This window comes from Gouania willdenowi, chromosome 11 (assembly GCF_900634775.1).
Source record: "Gouania willdenowi chromosome 11, fGouWil2.1, whole genome shotgun sequence".
Classification (NCBI taxonomy): domain Eukaryota; kingdom Metazoa; phylum Chordata; class Actinopteri; order Blenniiformes; family Gobiesocidae; genus Gouania; species Gouania willdenowi.
In genome coordinates this window covers 23709476-23729033 of record NC_041054.1, presented here as the reverse complement: position 1 = coordinate 23729033, position 19558 = coordinate 23709476, and the positions used below count along the sequence as shown (strand labels likewise).

Below are 19558 nucleotides of genomic sequence, written 5' to 3'. Positions count from 1 at the left end.
CCTGAAGCACGCCCAACATGTTACAATGTGAGTTAACATACTACAGTGATTCATCTATTAATCTATGAGGAACCATCTTTGAAAATTGTGTAACTAATATTCCAAAAAGATTATTATAAAACTTTAGTTAATTCCTCTTTATCTTTGTTTTATTGTAAAAATACTACACTGTGAATCAAAGTGAAACTGCAATGGTCAGTCCAGGTGTTTATAACCCAGGTGTAGAAACACTCATAAACTGTCCCTAAACAGAAATAATAGTCCAGTTCTCATTACATGATGTTGTCGCTATACAAGACAAAAGTGCACCCAAGGATTAATTCTACCTAAAGAGCTGTGGTAGACTTGCTTAATCCATTTACTGATTACTTATTTAGTGTTGCTGCTTCCTCCTCCAGGATCCTCCATTATCTCCAATATCTTTACACAAGCTTGTCTCCCGGTGGATCTAAGAATTATCGAGGGTTGCTGGTCGTTCATTTAATAAATGTTCACTGGTTCTGCCTCCTGTGTATCTTAGCAACAACGTAGAAAGATGCAAGAAGGAGATAAAGCTGTTTTATTCTTCTGGTGTCTGTTTCTGCAGGGCAGCAAAGGGGAGCAGGGAGAGGTCGGTCTTCCTGGACAGAGAGGGTTGTCGGGGCTTCCAGGACCTGCTGTATGAAACATCCCAATGATAACACACATCTAGTTCAGACATTCGCAACTGGTGGCCCGGGGGCCGCTTGTGGCCCGCAGTCAATTTTTTTTTTTTGCGTCCCCAAAAGCAAATCCCCAAAATTTTAGTTCAAAGAGTTGGAAGGAATATGAAGCCCAACATCATACACAAAATAACTCCCAAAATGCACAAATTGTGCAGAAAAAAATCCTAAAATACACAAAATGACTCATACAACATAAAATGACTACAAAGACAGACACAACAACCACTTAAACAAAAAAAAAAAATTACTACAAAAACACAAAACAACACCTTACAAAGACAAAATAAATCTAGAAAAATACAGAAAACAACAACAAAAATACATTAAGTGACCCCAAAAATGCACAAATAGACAACAAAAATGCAGAAAATGACAGAAAAATACACAAAATTAAAACTAGAACAGAAAAAAATAACAAAAACACACATTTGACCCCTAAAACACACAAAATCACAAAAAACTGAAAGAACATCAAAACCACAAAACCACCCTGTATTAATTCTCTGCTTGGTCATTATTCTAAATGCTGAAATGAGTGTTGATAATATGGCCCTCGGATCAGATAGAATCACATTTGTGTGGCCCTGGCTGTGATAGAGTTACACATCCTGCTCTAGATTGTACCTGTCTGTATGCTATTTTACTAAAGGCTGCAAAAGTGTGTGTGGAATATAGAATGTGTGTGTGATCAAAAGACGTTTCATTGTTTTGACGCTCTGTTTTCTGTCTGCAGGGTTCTCCTGGTATAATGGGTCCCAGAGGACCTGTTGGAGAAAGAGTAAACATTTATTTATTTATTTTTTCCAAGATGATTTTTTTATTTTTATTTTTTCTCTTAAACTCCTATTTTATGTCTACAGGGGCTTCCTGGCTTTCCTGGCCCAGCAGGACCTCCTGTAAGTTGTACAATCAAACAATGGCCAATGAATAAAAATTCTAGACTCAATGGAAATTGTTTTAGGTACCAGTATTACTAACTCCTCATGACTCATGAACCCAGTCACCGCACGTCACTAAAGTTGGGACCAAAATGACTTTTTCTGTAAAATACACAGAGGAATAGATCCATAATACCTTGTCATGTATGAACAGTTGTGGTTGTTGCTGGTGATGTAGTGATGAGAGACATGAGATATTCTCTTTGCACCCTTTGACCCTTAGGTGAGTCAACAGATGTAAACGGTAGCCTAATTAGTAGAGTTAAATAAATACTGCTGCACCTGAGAATGTTTTCATATTAAATTTTCATCTTTAAATGTTTATTGTCACTAAAACATTGTGAGCAATGTTTTTAGTGCTGCAGATTTGGTGTGTGGGTTGTGGTAGATTTTTTTTGTTTTTTAAACGCAAAGTGTAATTTTGTAAAATATGACAATTATTACATTTTACAAATGTTACGTTATACAATTAGATAAAGGTTTTTTATTAGTAGCTTGTAAAAAAGGGAAGATGATAATTTTCTATGAAACGTAATAAAAATGAAACAATTTCATAAATTGGGAGAAATAAAACATGTTTAAACTTAAACATTTCCTACTTTTTTAAGTTACCGCTAGCCTTTCTTATTATCTTAGCCTCTAATTAAAGTGAAACCATGAACATTTAGCATATATACATATATATAAGTGCTTTTCTAACTGGTAGCTCTATGAAGTAGCTCAGTTTTAGAGAGGTTGGTGACCCCTGGTTGAACCTGACCACATTCATCCCTTTATGATCATTTTCTGCTGACTATCCTCATCATGAAAATACACACAAGCTTATTTGATCTCAATCTTACTTCCATATAGTCACCTGATCTACATCAAATGAAGGATGTGCATCAGAAAAGCAATACTGACAATGATGTATTTATCCACAACCTAAATCCTAACAGAACAAACATCCTTAAACAATGATAAACTTGTCACTGACTGTGGATGTCAATCTTCATCCTTCTTTTTCCTTCTTTTCTTGATTATTGGCAGGGCCCAGCGAGTGAAGGACCCGCCGTACGTTCGCTACCGTTTGATTCTTCCCTGTTTGCAAAATGAATATTAATCCACCAACACATGAACTGCCATTCTCCTTGTTGTTTTAATTGTCGGTGTGTGTTTGACAGGGACCTCCAGGAAAAGCCGGAATCCCAGGAGATGAAGGAAACATTGGACCTGAGGTTAGCTTGCTGTTAGCTTCAGTCAAAAGCATTTTCTTAAAAGGTGGATCACATAGGGGAGACTGGGGGAAGATGAGCCATGTTTCATATTTATGATTACTGCATCAAGGCAAACATAGTTTTGTCACTAACAAATATATCTGCATATATTTTAGGGTGTTGTACATCTCTTCAAGGAAACAGAATGAGTGTAAACAGAATTGTTTTGATAATAAAGCATGTCCAAAAAAAGTCATCTCAGGTAAAATAAGCCGTATTCCTTCCCCTTTTGCCTCCCTGTTAGGTTCTCATTAGTTTTAGTTGTTTGTAGCCCTTGTTGTCCTCTTTTTTGTTCTGTTAGGGTATGCTACCAATTTAAATGACCTCTTATCATGCTAACTTCTGGGATTTAATCAGTGTGTAATGTCCTACAAATCACTATGGTAAATAATGCTGAACGGCTAACTTGGTTGCGACTAAGTTTTGCTCTTGCTTGGATGTTAGTGAGTCCTAAAGCCTTGCCTCCTGACCAAGCAGATCTCTTAGAAAATGTTGTGACCATTGTTAGATGATCCTGGTTGGTGCAAATCTAACAGCTGAGTTTAAGAAAGAAGATTATTAATGATAAATGCAATCCTTTGCTTTAGGAAAGATATAGATTTATATCTGATGGACTGATTTACAGTCAGTTGATGAAGCCTGTGTGTCGACCCATGCGCGCAGACGGCTGAACTCATTAATTAAATAATTCATTCATTCATTCATTCATTCATTCATTCATTCCTACGCTGGGGCTGACATTATCAGCAGGAACATAGTACTCTCATCCCAGTGTGTGTTATAGAGGTCTACCTGAATAGAAACACGTATGTGCTGTAATAAAGTTTAACTGCAGAGCGCTGTCCGTTTATCATCCAATGGATTAATATAATAAATAATCTCACGCTATTGCACATTCACAGTGTCAGCAGCTTCCTGCCTGAGTTCTCTCATTCCTGCCTTTTCTGTAACAACAGGATTGTCTTTGGTCTGAATTATGGATTTTATTTATTCATCATTTTAAACTTAAGCAACCTGGTCGGTACCAACTTATGAAGTGGATCAGATCTGAGCGAGTATAAAAGCTCCGCCTCCTGCACTAATTCACTGTTGCTCTTCACTGTCATCATGGATTTACATTCATTATATTTGTTTAAGATCATAAGCTGTTCCTCCATTCATTGTAAAAACACTCAGTCTGCCAGTTCTCTCCACTGATTGGTCAGACGCTACAATCTCCACCCCTTTTATGTGCACGTGGCGAGGCTGTAAACACGTGGCTTAAATTAGCGTGTTGTGATCATAGGTGATCGACGTTCGTAAGACATCTCCTGTCTGACAGGGAATGTTTGGTTAGTTAAAGCCAGCTAACAAAGATGAATCCAATCTAGATTCACAACATAGGCCCTTAGTTCTGTTTAGTTTCTACTCTAGTTTCATGTGTTAACTCTTGTCTTTGTGTTTCCCAGGTCTTCCTGCTTATGTCTCCTCCTCCCAGTGATGTCATTGTGTTTGGGTTGTGAGCGATTAGCTACCTCATGTTTTACATCCAGGTGTGGCCCGTTCCCAATCAGGCCACCCTCATCCACAGTTCTGTCACGTGTCAGCGTTGTGGACGAGGACCCAAGAGCAGAGACAGAATCAGGCAGCCGTACGGTTCAAAATAAGAGTCCATTTAAATGGTCAAAAAAACTTACAAAAACTTGAATCCCAAAAAGGCAGAAGGAAAGCAGGGTACAAAAACACTGTAGGCACACGAGGGTAACATTAACAATGAACCAGCAATATCCAAACACTCAGCTAAATAGTGAGGGAGGCTTGATTGGTGACGAGCCACACCTGGGTGTAAAACATGAGGCAGCTAATCAGTCACAACCCAAACACACTGACATCACTGGGAGGAGGAGACATAAGCAGGAAGACCTGGGAACACAAAGACAAGAGTTAACACATGAAACTAGAAATAAAATGGAACCGAAACAGAACAACTAAAAACTTATGCTGCGTTCACACCGAATGCGTCACAAAATGTTTGTGCGACTAGCTAACATACAAAGTCAATGGATCGATGCGTCCCAGATGCAAATTCTTTCTTGTGCGGCGGTGCAGCGTTGGGCGTGCGAGCGCGCTCCCGATTTTTTGTCATATTTGCACATTTGCAAGAGTTGAAAATATTGAACTGCAACTGTTTTGCATGACGAAAGCCAATCAGAGTTTTTGTTGACGATGACGTCAGGCCGTCAACACGAACACCGGTCGGTTCAATCATTCAACCATGGAGTAGAAGCTGTGTGTGACCACCCGGAGCTGTTTGACGGCCTTTATAACCAGGACCGGACTAGGAAAGATTTGGCGTGGAGGAAAATCAGCGAGGAGGTTGTAGTAGCAGGTAAAAGTTATGTCTGTAGCACTGAGCTAGGATAGCATTAGCCACTAATCACACCGGCTTTTTTCACTGGTGGTTTATGTTTATGAGAGGGGAAAAAGGAGCACAGCTCCTCGCTTCAACAGGCAGTGAAACTCACCGAGTTGGATGTGTTGCTGGTGGGCGGGGCTTCATTTCAAACTAGCATATGAAGTAAATGGAGACATTTTTTGAGAAGACGCATTCGGTGTGAACGCAGCATTACAGAACAAAAAGAGGACCTCAAGGGCTACAGACAACTAAAACTAAACAGAATCTGACGTTCCCTAAATAACACTCATTCTTCACATCCATGTATATTTTTATTTATTATACACAATTCAACAGGTACAAAAGCGTTTTATTATTATCATTATTGCATATTATTGCTAAACAGCTGTTTTGTAAAATAAAAAAAATAACATGAGCATGCCTTAAAGTGAACTTGGGACGAGCATGATTGATGTTGTCGGTTTTAAAACCACTCATTTACGTATGTCCACAGGGACTCTCCAGAGAATAAGAATAAAATGAGAAAAATATTCATACATATAATTTTATATTTATGTTATAAGGAACCATGTACTGCGTTGTGTGTTGCAGGGTCCTCCTGGACCCAGAGGGACTCCTGGTTCTGCTGGGCCTCCTGGTCCTGTTGGTCCACCAGGACCTGTGGTAAGTGTGTGGACAAACTCTTTTATATAGTCCTTGAGTCAGAGATGCATGGCATACATTGAACACTAATACTGTATCACTATCCACCCACTATTAATATGCACACACAGTTGTCATGGTGGCAGTTTCTTCTTATATGAACGCTTGACTATTGGTTTCTGAACTGACATTTCTGGGTGATGCTACTGTTTCTCACACCTTGACTTGTCTGCGGTGGTGAGCCTAAGCAGACATCTAAAACCCCATCGCTGGTTTTAGATGTCACTCTGCTGTATTTTAGGGACCGCCAGGTGCCAGCAATGAGGGAAGTGGGGAAGCTGTGAGTGGTTCTTCTGTCTTACACATTGCTAATTGATTTCTATAAATGCATAACAAATGTTAACAGGATTTTTATTTTTAACCAAAATGTTTCATTGTGGTTCCAGTGTCCTGCAGCGTGTCCCGCTGGACCTCGGGGCTTAGCTGGGCTACCAGGGATGAAAGTAAGTTTTTTTTATTTTTTATTGTCCAAATACTATGTGTAGGTGGTTTTTTGTATTAATTTTAATTATTATTCACCCAGAAAACCTTAAAAGTGGGGAACTTTAACCCTTTTTACCTTTTTTCCTGTGGCCATTTTTGACCCTTTTCAAAACTACCATTTGCCAAAAAATATCCTTCTTTTTCTCCCTATTTTTTGTTCATTTTTGCAGGTTTATTTTGACTCTTTATTCCAATTTTTGCCCTTTATTTAATTTTTTTGGCCACTTTTCATCCCAATAAACTACCTTTTGCCAAATAAATAACACTTGTTTCCTTTTTCCCAAACATTTTGCTTCTTTTTGGTCCACATTTTTGCCCTTTTTCACTATTGTTTGCCACATTTTGCCGATTTAAGCTATCCTATGCCATTACATAACAACTGGTTCCTCTTTATTTGCCCATTTTTTTGGCCACTCTTGACTGCTTTTGGCCTATTTTAGTTTCCCGCCTTTTCTTGCCACTTTTTTTTTTTTTTTTTTACCACTTTTGGACCATTTTTGGCCACCTGTTGTGTTACCATGTCTACCTCCACTCGCTGATTAAATAAATAAATAAATAAATACATAGCAGACAGGACAGGATGCTATATGCCAGATGGCCAGTCCACCCCTGGGTGAAGACAATATGATCACCCTTTACAGTGTGATGATATCTAACATAAAGAGGCAATATTGAAAATGTTTTTCCATTTTGAAATTAGGAGTTTTATGAATACTAAATGTGCTTTAAAAAAATGAAGATAATAATAATAAAAAAAACAGTTTAGCTCTTTCTTCTCTACCCTTATGTTGATTAGTGTAAGCTAGCGTTTTTAAGCTATTGCTCTGCCTCCAACAAACGTCACTGTTCCTCAATTCAATAATTTATTTCTATCGATTGCATTCCATTCGACTTGTTCCTATAGTCTTTTACTAACAATGCTTTACTTGTATCTATTTTTTTTTTTTCTTAATTTTCGAAAACCAGTGCAAATCAAGTGCAATACTTCCACCCACAGTAATATTTTGCAATAGATTATGTTTTGCAGATAGTTGACCATCTGATTTAAAAAAAAAAAAAAAAAAAAAAACACCTTACTGAGGGAAGTTTTTTAAGATGTAATTGTATATAATTGTGTACTGTGATAAATCTCTTGTTTTAACCAAATTTGCGGATTCAAGTTAAGTAATTGTAAGTGTGTTGCTTTCAGGGACATAAAGGCCTTGCAGGAGAACCTGGAAAAGATGGATTGCCTGGAGAGAAGGTATTTAAAACCTGATTTGGGCCAACTCTTTACTATATACTCAAAAAATGAAGTATACCATCCATTCAAAAGATCTTTTCTTTATTCAAAGTCTGTTTTGACCATAGGGAGATCCAGGAGACGCGGGACCTCAGGGTCCACAAGGTCACATTGGAGATGATGTGGGGAAGCATATTTTTTAATCCCTGCATGAATTTATTTTATTTTTTAAAGAAGGAATTATTTTATTTTGTATTTTGTTTCAGGGCCAAAGAGGACCCATTGGACTCCCTGGAACTCATGGAGAGAAAGGAGACAGAGTATGTGTTGGCAGTGGTGACAAAGATCATCATATTTTAATATGTATTGATGGCAACTGACTGCTACTTTTATACAGGGTCCTCCTGGATTTAATGGAGTTCCTGGACCCACTGGCCCTCCTGGAGCTCCTGTAAGATGTTTTAACACCTCAGGGTTTGGTTGCATACATTTTGCTGATGTTTTTTTTTTTTTTTCTATATGGGTCAAAAAATCACAGCGTAACAAATCCCTCTTGGTCTCATTGTCAGGGAGTGGAGGGAGTTCGAGGACGTCAAGGTTTGGAGGGACCTAAAGGCGATGATGTAAGCCACATTCTACCCTTTGTGCTCATGTTTGATCAAGACTTTAGGGAGCAGATTTACATTTTAAATGGTCCTTATTAGGGTGCTGTAGGACCTGAAGGAGAGAAGGGTTCCCAAGGAGAAAAAGGAGAAGTTGTGAGTATGCTGGGCCTTGTTTTGATTCATGGATGGATGAATGAACTGTTATGTGTTGTGACCCTACAGGGTGAGCCTGGTGCAGATGGCTTGGATGGACTTCCAGGAGCTGAAGGTGTCAAGGTGTGTGTATGAAAAAACCTCATCCTTCATTGATGGTGTACACTTTTGTATGAAACCCTTTCTCTGTGTAAAATGTTTTTTTGTAGACAATGTTCCTTAACTCCAACTCCCCACTGTCACCTGCAGCGTGGCCAAAGCCCACACACGCACGAGTCAACTTGTTTACGTTAAAAATAAATGAGTCCGCACCTAATGGTGATAGATCGATTTAACATGGGTCCTCACCACTAATGTTTCACTGCATAGAGGGATCGTGCGGTTTGTGAGTGAGCGAGCACCACCGGCGCGGAAAATTTTGAAATTTATAGTAAAGTAAAGCTTAATTAGTTTTTTTTTTTGGTTGTAATTTTTTTTTTCAATCTTTGTTCCAGCCTCACTTTAAAGCTAAAGGTTATTTGTTGAATCGGTGAAAATTATGATGAATGTAGTTAGAGAGTTACTCATGCTTAGTATAGGTCCTCCACTAATTAATACTCACAAACACTGTAGAGACAAGAAATAACATTTTATTAAAAAGAACACCTAACCCCAGAGAACACGGGCCAAGCCGCAAATGAAGCCGATGTCTCTTTAGCCCAAACACGTTTCAACCTGATGGTGTTCACATCCGTGCGTCGCATGTATAGAATGATCCGTTGCAAGTTATAAACATGATGAGCAGCTTAATGTGCCACTGCACACTGTTTATAATGGACGAAGATTACGGTTACCAAGCAAAGGATGCACACAGGCAGCATCGGGGGCAGCTAGGTGGCGGCAGGGGTCCTCAGGTGAAGACGGGAGCATCCGAGCAAATCGTCTGTATTAAATAGACTGTGTGGCTGATTCATGTGTTTCACAGCTATGCAGATTAAAAAGAGAATTAAAACAACCCTTGCACGCCTGGAAGTGTCTATTGTGTCCAAGTGTGCAATAATTATTATGACAGTACCGATTTTTTAAAAAAAGGAGAAAAAAACAACAGAAAATCTCCCCACGCTGCTGAAAACGTACCCTAGGGGGCGACATTACTCCTTAAGGGGTCAAAATCACAAAGTAGGGGGCCCATTACGCTCAACAGCGCTGATGAGAACCCTGCATAGTGTTATTTGTGTGCCAAAAAGTCATGAATAAATACCAACTATTGGAAAGACAGCAGCGTTGCCTCTTTATACAACAGTGTTATTTTTCTACTCATTGCATAATATTACTTTAGGGTTATTTTGAACTTTGGATCTTGAGAAGATGATAAATAATTTCAGCAAAGTTCAGACTACTTTATATACCACAATATAAACTTTTGCTACTTCTTGAGTAGTGTTGCTGCCATAGTTTGACATAGTTCTATTGATTCATCATGTCTGTTGGTATAAACTTAGTTCTCACTTTACAGGGGGAGGCTGGCACTCCTGGAGGAGTTGGTATCAGGGGAATCGTGGGTATTCCAGTAAGTTGAACTTTGTTTTTATTTCCTGACTTTACACAATATATTTTTTATAGACTTTAATGTCACACTGCCATTTGCATGGTATGAAAGGTGGGATAATCCAAGACATCACAGAAAACACAGTCACTCCATACTGTACGTATGTAGTGCTTTATTTTTTTATATGAAGTTACTGAACACAAACATTTTTTTTTCTTTGTGAGCAGTGTCTGAGACAAAGCTATGAATAAATGTACTCACTAAACATGAACACCTAATACCTGACTCAGTGAATAGATTGAATATATTGGGGATTATTTGGTCCCATAAAGTTGGCATGTATAAAAAATGAGAATCAGAGTAAAGGATATTAGAGACAAAATAACCAATCCTTAATAAAATATTATCCGCACTCACAAACTCAATCGAAATAAATAATAACTGTGACTAATTTGAGTAAAACTTGTCTTTGGAGTCTTTGATAGAAACCTGTAATGTTCCTCTATATGTGTGCATTGCCTTTTTGTTGACTTCAGCCAATCAGCGTTTACATAATGCTGTCATCATATCAAACTAATATTTAGTCTTTCCACTCCAATAGAAAGTCAATATTTATTTTAAAGTGTTTAGTTAGGTGTCATCGAGTTCTTTGGACGTTATGATGTTATTCCTAAGTAAATCAGAGCTGTATTCTAGAAAAGAGGTTCAACATACCCCACGGTGGGAAACTCTGGGTATCCCATTCATTACAGCTGGTATGAAGTGGATCAATCAACTTTGTAAAGCTTGGGTTACTTGTGTGCACGAGCGCAATAAAGAGCCATTATCAATTGAGTAAAGGTTTGCAGTTAAAAATGATAATCACACTGAATATTACCAGCGACTCACAAAACGACAACAAAAACTCACAAAATAAGAGAAGTTATGCTGAATAACAAAACCAACAGACAAACAACAACAATTTACACAAAATGACACCAAAAACATACACACTATGTTATGAATCCTGATCGGCTTAATCTTTGTTAGCTGGCTTTAACAAACCAAACATTCCCTGTCAGACAGGAGCTGTCTTACGAACGTCGATCACCTATGATCACAACACGCTAATTTAAACCACGTGTTTACAGCCTCGCCACGTGCACGTGCACATAAAAGGGGTGGAGATTGTAGCGTCTGACCAATCAGTAGAGAGAACTGGCAGACTGAGTGTTTTTACAATGAATGGAGGAACAGCTTATGATCTTAAACAAATATAATGAATGTAAATCCATGATGACAGTGAAGAGCAACAGTGAATTAGTGCAGGAGGCGGAGCTTTTATACTCGCTCAGATCTGATCCACTTCATAACTTGGTACCAACCAGGTTGCTTAAGTTTAAAATGATAGATAAATAAAATCCATAATTCAGACCAAAGACAATCCTGTTGTTACAGAAAAGGCAGGAATGAGAGAACTCAGGCAGGAAGCTGCTGACACTGTGAATGTGCAATAGCGTGAGATTATTTATTATATTAATCCATTGGATGATAAACAGACAGCGCTCTGCAGTTAAACTTTATTACAGCACAATTGTTTTTCTTTTAAGTGCACCTATTTATCACACAGACTGAGATGAGAGATGAGAGCACATTGTTTAACAGTCGTATGTCCCTGCTGAGGCGGTCAGCGAATGAATGAATGAATGATTTCACCCGTCCGCGCATACGATCGACACACAGGCTTCATCAGCTGACTGTAAATCAGTCCATCAGATATAAATCTATATCTTTCCTAAACTATGTCATCGGTAAAAAAAAGGATTGCATTTATAATTAATAATCTTCTTTCCTAAATGCAGCCGTCAGATCTGCACCAACCAGGATCTTCTATCAATAAGCAGGACCGTTTTCTAAGAGATCTGATTGGTCAGGAGGCGGGGCTTTAGGACTTGCTAACATCCGAGCCAGAGAAAAATCTGGTCGCGACCAGGTTAGCCGTTCAGCAATAACTGCCATAGTGATTAAGCTTCAGCGAGCTTTGTAAGACAGCACATACTGATTAAATCCTAGAAGTTAGCGCGATAAGAGGTCATCTAGATTGGTAGCGTACCCCCTAAGAGAGAACAATATGTACTATTACCAGCAACGCACAAAACGACAACAAAGACACACTAAATGAGAGAAAAATACACAAGATCGCTACAAAATAGACAAAAATAGCAGAGAAACATACAAAATGAGACACACACTGAGATAGAATACTTTAGATTACACCAACAACACCCAAAACAAAAACACAAAAAAGAAGACAAAACAAAAACACAAAAAATAAGAGAAAAATTATATTGAATTATGAAAAGAACAGACTGACAACAACAAAATACACAAAATGAAGATAGAAAGAACACAAACTGAAAATACAAGGATCAGTCTTGGTCCCAGAGGACTATAAATGATTAAAAAAAACTATAGAAATAAATATATTCAGGAAGCACTAAATACTGTTTTATTTTTATTTTTTTACAAATTGACATTCTTTAAAATGTGTGTTATCACTCATGCATTCCATCATCAAAAGTATGTGAAAATGGAAAAAATCATACTGTATCTACCATTTTAGCAACCGACTGTCATTAGTGATGTGAACCAACAACCATATTTCAATATTTTATTTAAAAATGGCAATAAAAGACATTTATCTTGAGTTTTCTTTTCACTAATCTTTATAAAAGAATTACGGTTATGGCTTAAAGTGACTGGTACAAAAATGCCAGGCAGGAACTGCTGTTAACCACCAGCTGCACAATATCAACATTTGATTAAAATTAGGATTATTACTGCATAATAAAATATCAACAGCTGTATAAAATGTCAACAAATTACAAAGAGAACAAAATTAAAAAGCCAGATTGCTCTTAAGAGAAGAGGACATTATTGTAGAGGAAGTGGTAAGCTACAGCTTTAGATAATGTGCCACTTTTGGATTTTCTCTCATAGGGGACAATGTTTGGGTGAGTGACAGAATTAAGGAAGAATTAGTTACGGTACCTTCCCTTAAAACAGACCTGAGCCCATGAAATAGTTATTTTTGGTGTTTTTTCTTACAGGGGCTGCCAGGGAAGCAGGGTGTGGTTGGCCCGCCTGGTGAAAAGGTATCTTAAATTTCCCCTATTTATGAATCCCTATCCTCGCAGCATACTGCAAAATATCATATGTAGCAGAAAAAAAAACAGCAAAACTTTTTGAGGTTCAAGGAGAACTAGGTTTGCATATTTTTATTAAACATCATTTTTAATTAAACATTTTAGGGTGAAATAGGCGCAGAGGGTCCCATTGGGCCTGTTGGACTTCCTGGAAAAACTGTGAGATCCCACTCATTCACCTTATAGTCAGCTATTATTTTAGTTTCACACTGCTGAAAATGTTTTTTCTTTCTACGCAGGGCGAGCCGGGACTAGATGGGGAGGACGGAAAACCAGGTGATAAGGGAGGAACAGTAAGTTCTGCTGATTTTTTAGATTAGTTTAAACTGCTCTTGCTAACTTCTGTTACAGAATTGTCATACTTCAATTAATATGATGTCCTTTTAATTTAAAGGGTGAAACTGGGAAACAAGGTCCAGTAGGACCTGCAGGTCCACAAGGTATCCAGGTGGGATACTATAGCATTTAGTATTCAAGAATCAATCACAATGCTTTTAATATGTTGGGATATTGAGCTGATTGCTTTCTATTTCTAGGGTGACAAAGGAGATAAAGGTGAAATGGGTCCTCATGGACTGAAAGGACACACAGGGCACAAAGGAGATCAGGTCTGCTTAACAAATTGTCCTTTTCCCCTTTTTATAAGAAGCATTTGGTGTGATCCGTGTAATCTGCTAATGTAGCATTTATGGTTGTTGTTGTTTAGGGACTGGTTGGGCCAGAGGGACCGAAAGGAAGTGAAGTACGAGCTGTTTATCATAACATTCATATTACAATATGTGTTATTGTCCTCCCAATGAACTCCATTTATGGTATTTTTCATTAGGGTAACACGGGTATGGCAGGAGATCCTGGAATTAAGGGAGACCAGGTAGACATTAGCTTTTGTTCTTTACATTCTAAGATACGTTAAAGAATTATTGAAAAGGTCAACTGATCATTTTGTGTGTTTCAGGGTCCTCCTGGTGTCCCTGGTATCAGAGGACAGGTATTCAAATGTCTTCTTATCCCACAATGTTAGCTTAATTAGGTAGCTATCGCTAATTCTTTTTTTTTTCTATTAGCAAGGCGAAACAGGTCTGAGGGGAGCTTCAGGCATTGATGGCCGACCCGGGCTACCAGGACATGAGGGTTTGTTGGGTCCAATGGGAGCACGAGGGCTTGATGGAGAACCAGGGCTTCCTGGAGCAGCAGGTCCCAGAGGTTTACCTGTAAGTGATCTAATCATGCAGCTGATGAACAGAAAGGACGCACAAATATGGTCTCTATCAAACAATGAAAGGCTCAGCGTTTTTACACAACTAGGGGTTAGGTCTACGGCAGCTTAAAAAAAAAGCTTTCTTTTTGTTCAGCAGACGATTTTACATTAATAAGTTGAATGTTGTCAGAATTCAGACATTGTGTAGAATTAATCAAATTCGGTAATATTGTTAGTTTAGACCCAGTGATTGTAGTAGCCTGAGGCCACTTGTATGGCAGAAACACACATAACTCAAGAATTCATTCAATGTTCAGAGAAATACCACAGAGCTTTGATTTCACCACTTACATTTGAAAGATAAGTAGCATTTGGTTAACAATGTTTCCTTGTCCAGTAGACCATCCTGGATTCATGATCTCCTCTGAAGCCTTTATTTTGAGATTCCATTTTTCATAGCTTTTATGATTACTTCGACAGTAACACTATATCCGATACCTACTGCACCTCTGCATATTTACAACTGTCGCAATTAGCTTCTCATTCCTCAACTGCTCAACTTAAAGAGAACCTCAGGATCTTTATCTAGGTTACCTCCATTTCAGCCCCCAGCCTATTGAACATGATATTGTTTCCTAGCCAACGTCATGGTTGCTCTTAGTAGATCTTTATAAATCTTCACTCTAAGTCCAGATATCTTCTGTCCCACATCACCTCTAATATGGCTTTTTTCAAGCCACCTGGCACATTCATCTTCATATCTTTTGTTTGTTGCAAGCTTAGTTATTAAAATCCTTTCTACTTTACAATCTCTTGCTTTACATCTTGACCTTTGTCTTGCCTCACTCCTATCCAGACAAATGGATAAGGTAAGATAAACTTTATTGACAAGTCAATGTATTTATTTGGTGGTGTTCTTCAGTTCCGTTTCACTTCCACCCGATTCGTATTTCTACTAGAAATGTAGTATGTTCTGCAAACATTGTTATCCTCTGCTAAGAGGAAGAAGCTCAAAGCTAATCATTAATGTACCTTTTTTTAGGAGCCCCTCTATAGGCTCAAAAGCGGAGTCCGTGAGGAGTCCAATTCACTACAAAGTTCAGATTTTACTACCGTGCAGACTTCTTCGCGTAGTTGGTGTCACACAAAACACTGCTCGACATTGTATGAACATGCATTAAATGTAACACCAACCTGTATTTCACCGCCTGGTGAAACAGAGCAGGAGAGATGAACACGAGCTTAGAGGAAATACTGGCAGAGTAGCTACGAAAGTACCGACACCTTTAAAACACGTCCCAGGAGAAAAAGGACTACAGGGAAGCGCTAAGAATTGTGGGATTTTAATAGTAAATTAAAGTTCATTTCAGGTAGGCAAAGAAGTTGAGCTAGCCCAGCATCAGCCGAGAGTAGCTGTTGACAACTGACATTGTTCCATGCTTCCCATTGGTTAGAGTTGGTCACAGCACTGTATTTAAACCACTGCAACACGCCTACTTCCGCACGCTTCATCTCAAACGCCTCGCAACGCATCCCAACCCCAGCTCCTCCTCTTCTGTTTAATCAAACAGTGTCTTTTGTTGTCAACTAACACGTGTGCTTCTGCATTTCCATGTAGCTCATGGAAGAGCAAGGGGGAGCTCCTTCGCTTTGGGCTTTCTACGCAGCTGCGCGGTATAGCAGGAAAGGTTCCAGAACAGAGCCTTACCGCCAAATCTAAATTACATGCTAATAAATGCTAATAAACAAGTATGTAAGCTCTGAGGAGAGCAGACAGTCTGTGGGGAGTTTGCCCGAGTATGTTTGAGCCATAAGGCTTTAGCTGGGTTTACAGTATAATACTGTACCACCTTTCGATCAAGCTCAGTGGTTTACAAAGTGATTCACTTTTCCCGTTCTGTTCTTAGTTTTCTTTTTTCCTCTTCTTCTTTTGTTTTTTCTTTGTCTCTTATCTGTGTGCCTTGTCTATCTCACAGGGCCCCAAAGTAAGTGACGAGAAGCTTCGAGAGATGTGCTCAGCGGTTGTTGAAGGTTTAGTTATTTACACTCTTACTCTAACTAGTTTTGTTTCTATTTGGGTCACTTTTCATCATTCAACATTTCATTTGTTTCAGAGCAACTGGCAGAGTTCATGAAAGAGTTTTTGAAGAGGCCGGCAGCTCTTGGAGCTCCAGGTACTCCCGGGCCAGCAGGGCCTCCTGGAGCCCCTGGAGTAGATGGAGCAGCAGGGATCGCAGGTCCTCCAGGGCAAACGGGTCCAAAAGGACATCCTGGTTTCTTTGGACTTCCAGGGATTCCAGGAAAGAAGGGTGAGTCCAGTATTATTTTGACTAATCACACCTTATCTTGATGGTCACACTGGGATGCTATGATGAATTGTTGTATTTTTAACAATAGTCCAATGACTAAACAGTTGGCCTTGCTGTGTGAACATATTTATATAATGTGTGTTTGTGTGTGTGTGATTTCCGGCCACTCTGCAGGTGACAGTGGGGAAAAAGGGGACAAGGGAGACAAAGGCGAGGACGGAGTTGGAGTTAAAGGAAATCCAGGAGAACCAGGCGCACCAGGTATTAATCAGATCTGCAGGTTACATGGATAATGGAAAATGTACTGCCACACTCTTCTATCAAATCTTCAGCTGATAAAAAGCAAACACTTAGAAATGCAGTAGTGTTTAAAATTAGGAACTCTTCGGAAGCTGTGTTGTACTAGAGATCAAATTTACAAATTGTGAAAAATCTCGACCTGAGCCTGAGAACTACTTTGGTATAAAATAGATTGCAAGGCAAGCCTTTTTGTTCCATGTCTTTACTTATAGATTGAATACTGAATGGTGAAAATTCTTCAAAAGTCATAAATCCCACTGTAGTTGAAGCTGTTAGAGCTGCAAAGGTGGACGAGTACAACAAATAGATAAACCCTACAGACATTAAATCTTTAGTTCTAACAGACCCTAATCCAGGTCATAGTTTGATTCACAAAAATTAAAATCAGATGCTGTGTTTACCAAAAAAAAAAATGTTATTACCACTTGTGTTTTCTTCAGGTGCACCTGGAGCCCCAGGTGTCGGCAAGGATGGCAAAAATGGAGAGCGTGGTGAAACAGGAAGTCCCGGCCTTCCAGGAGGAGCTGGCCTGAGGGGGCCACCCGGACCACCTGGCCTCTGTGACCCATCAACATGTATAGGCAGGCTCCCACCGCTCTACATGGTCAGTGGAAAGAAATCTGCCAGCTACAAACACAAATGAGCTCCATCTACGTTCTCCACATCTCATCCTGCCAGTGAACGCATTTTTGGGTTTTTCCCACAAGCTCTGTCAATGTTCAGAGCTTCTCTCAGAACCATGAGTTGAAGAAACAAGGCACAACTGTGGAGCACTGTAAAGATGTGTTAACTTGTAATGTGGTGCTCAGAGACAGTGTATTTGCTCCTAGAGCTTATTCCATCTGACGACAGGCCTGCTGGCCTCAGAACTGCCTCAAACCATTATCACTCTGAAGCCCCAACATGTGTATACTTTTATTTGAGTAAGCCCTTTTTAAAGTCCTCATGTACATTATGATCCATCATCATTACAGTCCTGTATAGGTTATAATCTGATCATCGAACAGATGGTTATCCAAAAGTGCTTTTCATTTCCGTGAAATTCCACATTCTTTAACCTGATCATGTTATAGAATTTAAAAAGTTGCAATAAAGTTTCATGTTTTGGAAAAGTTGCTCACACTTTGTCCTTGAGCTACCGCATTTGTAAATATTTAAAGGATTACAATTAACAGTTTGGATCGTAAATCTCTTTTTTGGACTTGAAAAAGATGTGAAAAACGATTGTTTAGTTTGTTTAATTTCAAAATGAATCAACTTTAAAAAAAAAAAAAAAAAAAAAAATAGAGTTAAATGTGCAATTCAGACTTTAATTTAATTGTGATTACAATATACAGTATTTGGGGGCTTGTTTAATGTAACTTTGTTTTTAATTGTAATGTAAATGCAGTAGTTTGGAATTTTATTTGAACAATCATGTCATAGATACGCTTGGGAAACATTTTGAACCACATAGGTATATTGAAAAATCAAACAAAGGCACTTATTGGTAAATCAATAATTTTTATACAGTACAGGAGTCTTTTTGAAACCCACAAAAGTCTACAAATCAAGAATATTTATTAGCACCAATTCATCAGCAAAACAGGAAAAGGGATATAATATATTCACGTTACTCATTCATACATTCTTTCATTGATTTCGATTCTGAATATTTTCCTTTCTGACATAAAACAAGCTATGTACTGTATGTGTCTGCAAGCTATTTATTAATGAGTCAATTGTATCAAGCCTTTCACAAGCTTAAAGCTGCAGTATGTAGAATCGTGAGACGTTCCACGCTCCCCCCTCCCCTCCTGAATGACACTTAAACCTTCCTTTCAGGTCTTCTAGTTAACACTTGGGTGAACGCTCACACTGTGGAACTCTTTCAGACTGTTTTCACTATAGAGATTAGTAACAAATGTAGGGACTTCATCTTGCGTTATTGGAGAGTTTGCTGATGTTTTAGAGACAGGAAAGCACGTATCACTCACTGTTGTGAGGACAGTAAGAGGCTCACAGTCACAGCCACTCCTCACACACAAGCAGCGAGCCCAGATGATCAGAGCAGACACTCCACATCCACACTGCAAATGAATTGCGTCTGTTCTCACTAACTTGGATAATGTTTCTCTTAGGTTTACAAGCAATTCATCCTGTCTGTTCTCACTATCTCGCTCTGAGTCGGTATGTGGGGTAGACTATCCGCCGACTGAAAGTGGATCTGCCCCATATACTGAGTCAAAGGGGCCTCTATGGACCCTCCTGAACACATTTGTGTCTTTAAATTGTTGCTTCTCCACCTTGGTCTTCCTTTTTCATGTAACCACTGTTCCAAAAGCCACGATGAAGACTTCTGCTGGAACATCTGCCATTGTACTTTCCCTATTTTCAGGTCGTGAACACGCATAGATTTTTGACGAGAAGATCAAGCAGCCAAAAGTAACGCCCAAAACAGCTCATGGATTGCTCTGTTGGTAAAAACCACTCTGATTGGCTGAAGTCCAGCTCCTGTAATCCTAAAGCTCATTTACAGCCAGGAGAAGGAGAAGAACTTCACTGTCCACTCAGAACACTTTGTATTACAATATGCTCAAA

General features: G+C 38.9%; 1 protein-coding gene across 1 annotated transcript in view; it reads left to right on the top strand.

Moving 5' to 3' along the window:
• The window catches only part of col9a1c (collagen, type IX, alpha 1c), a 42550-nt gene extending 24929 nt beyond the window's left edge, over positions 1-17621 (top strand). The window contains exons 9-37 of the mRNA XM_028461934.1: positions 587-658; positions 1438-1482; positions 1565-1600; positions 2672-2695; positions 2806-2859; positions 5885-5956; positions 6237-6275; positions 6382-6438; positions 7668-7721; positions 7829-7882; positions 7967-8020; positions 8098-8151; positions 8270-8323; positions 8405-8458; positions 8528-8581; positions 9954-10007; positions 13076-13120; positions 13277-13330; positions 13411-13464; positions 13566-13619; positions 13708-13779; positions 13878-13913; positions 13998-14042; positions 14127-14159; positions 14236-14382; positions 16346-16400; positions 16484-16678; positions 16853-16939; positions 17419-17621. Coding sequence (XP_028317735.1) covers positions 587-658; positions 1438-1482; positions 1565-1600; positions 2672-2695; positions 2806-2859; positions 5885-5956; positions 6237-6275; positions 6382-6438; positions 7668-7721; positions 7829-7882; positions 7967-8020; positions 8098-8151; positions 8270-8323; positions 8405-8458; positions 8528-8581; positions 9954-10007; positions 13076-13120; positions 13277-13330; positions 13411-13464; positions 13566-13619; positions 13708-13779; positions 13878-13913; positions 13998-14042; positions 14127-14159; positions 14236-14382; positions 16346-16400; positions 16484-16678; positions 16853-16939; positions 17419-17621 — 1911 coding nt within the window. The remainder of the gene's footprint in view (positions 1-586; positions 659-1437; positions 1483-1564; positions 1601-2671; positions 2696-2805; positions 2860-5884; positions 5957-6236; positions 6276-6381; positions 6439-7667; positions 7722-7828; positions 7883-7966; positions 8021-8097; positions 8152-8269; positions 8324-8404; positions 8459-8527; positions 8582-9953; positions 10008-13075; positions 13121-13276; positions 13331-13410; positions 13465-13565; positions 13620-13707; positions 13780-13877; positions 13914-13997; positions 14043-14126; positions 14160-14235; positions 14383-16345; positions 16401-16483; positions 16679-16852; positions 16940-17418) is intronic.
• The last annotated feature ends 1937 nt before the right edge of the window (positions 17622-19558 follow it).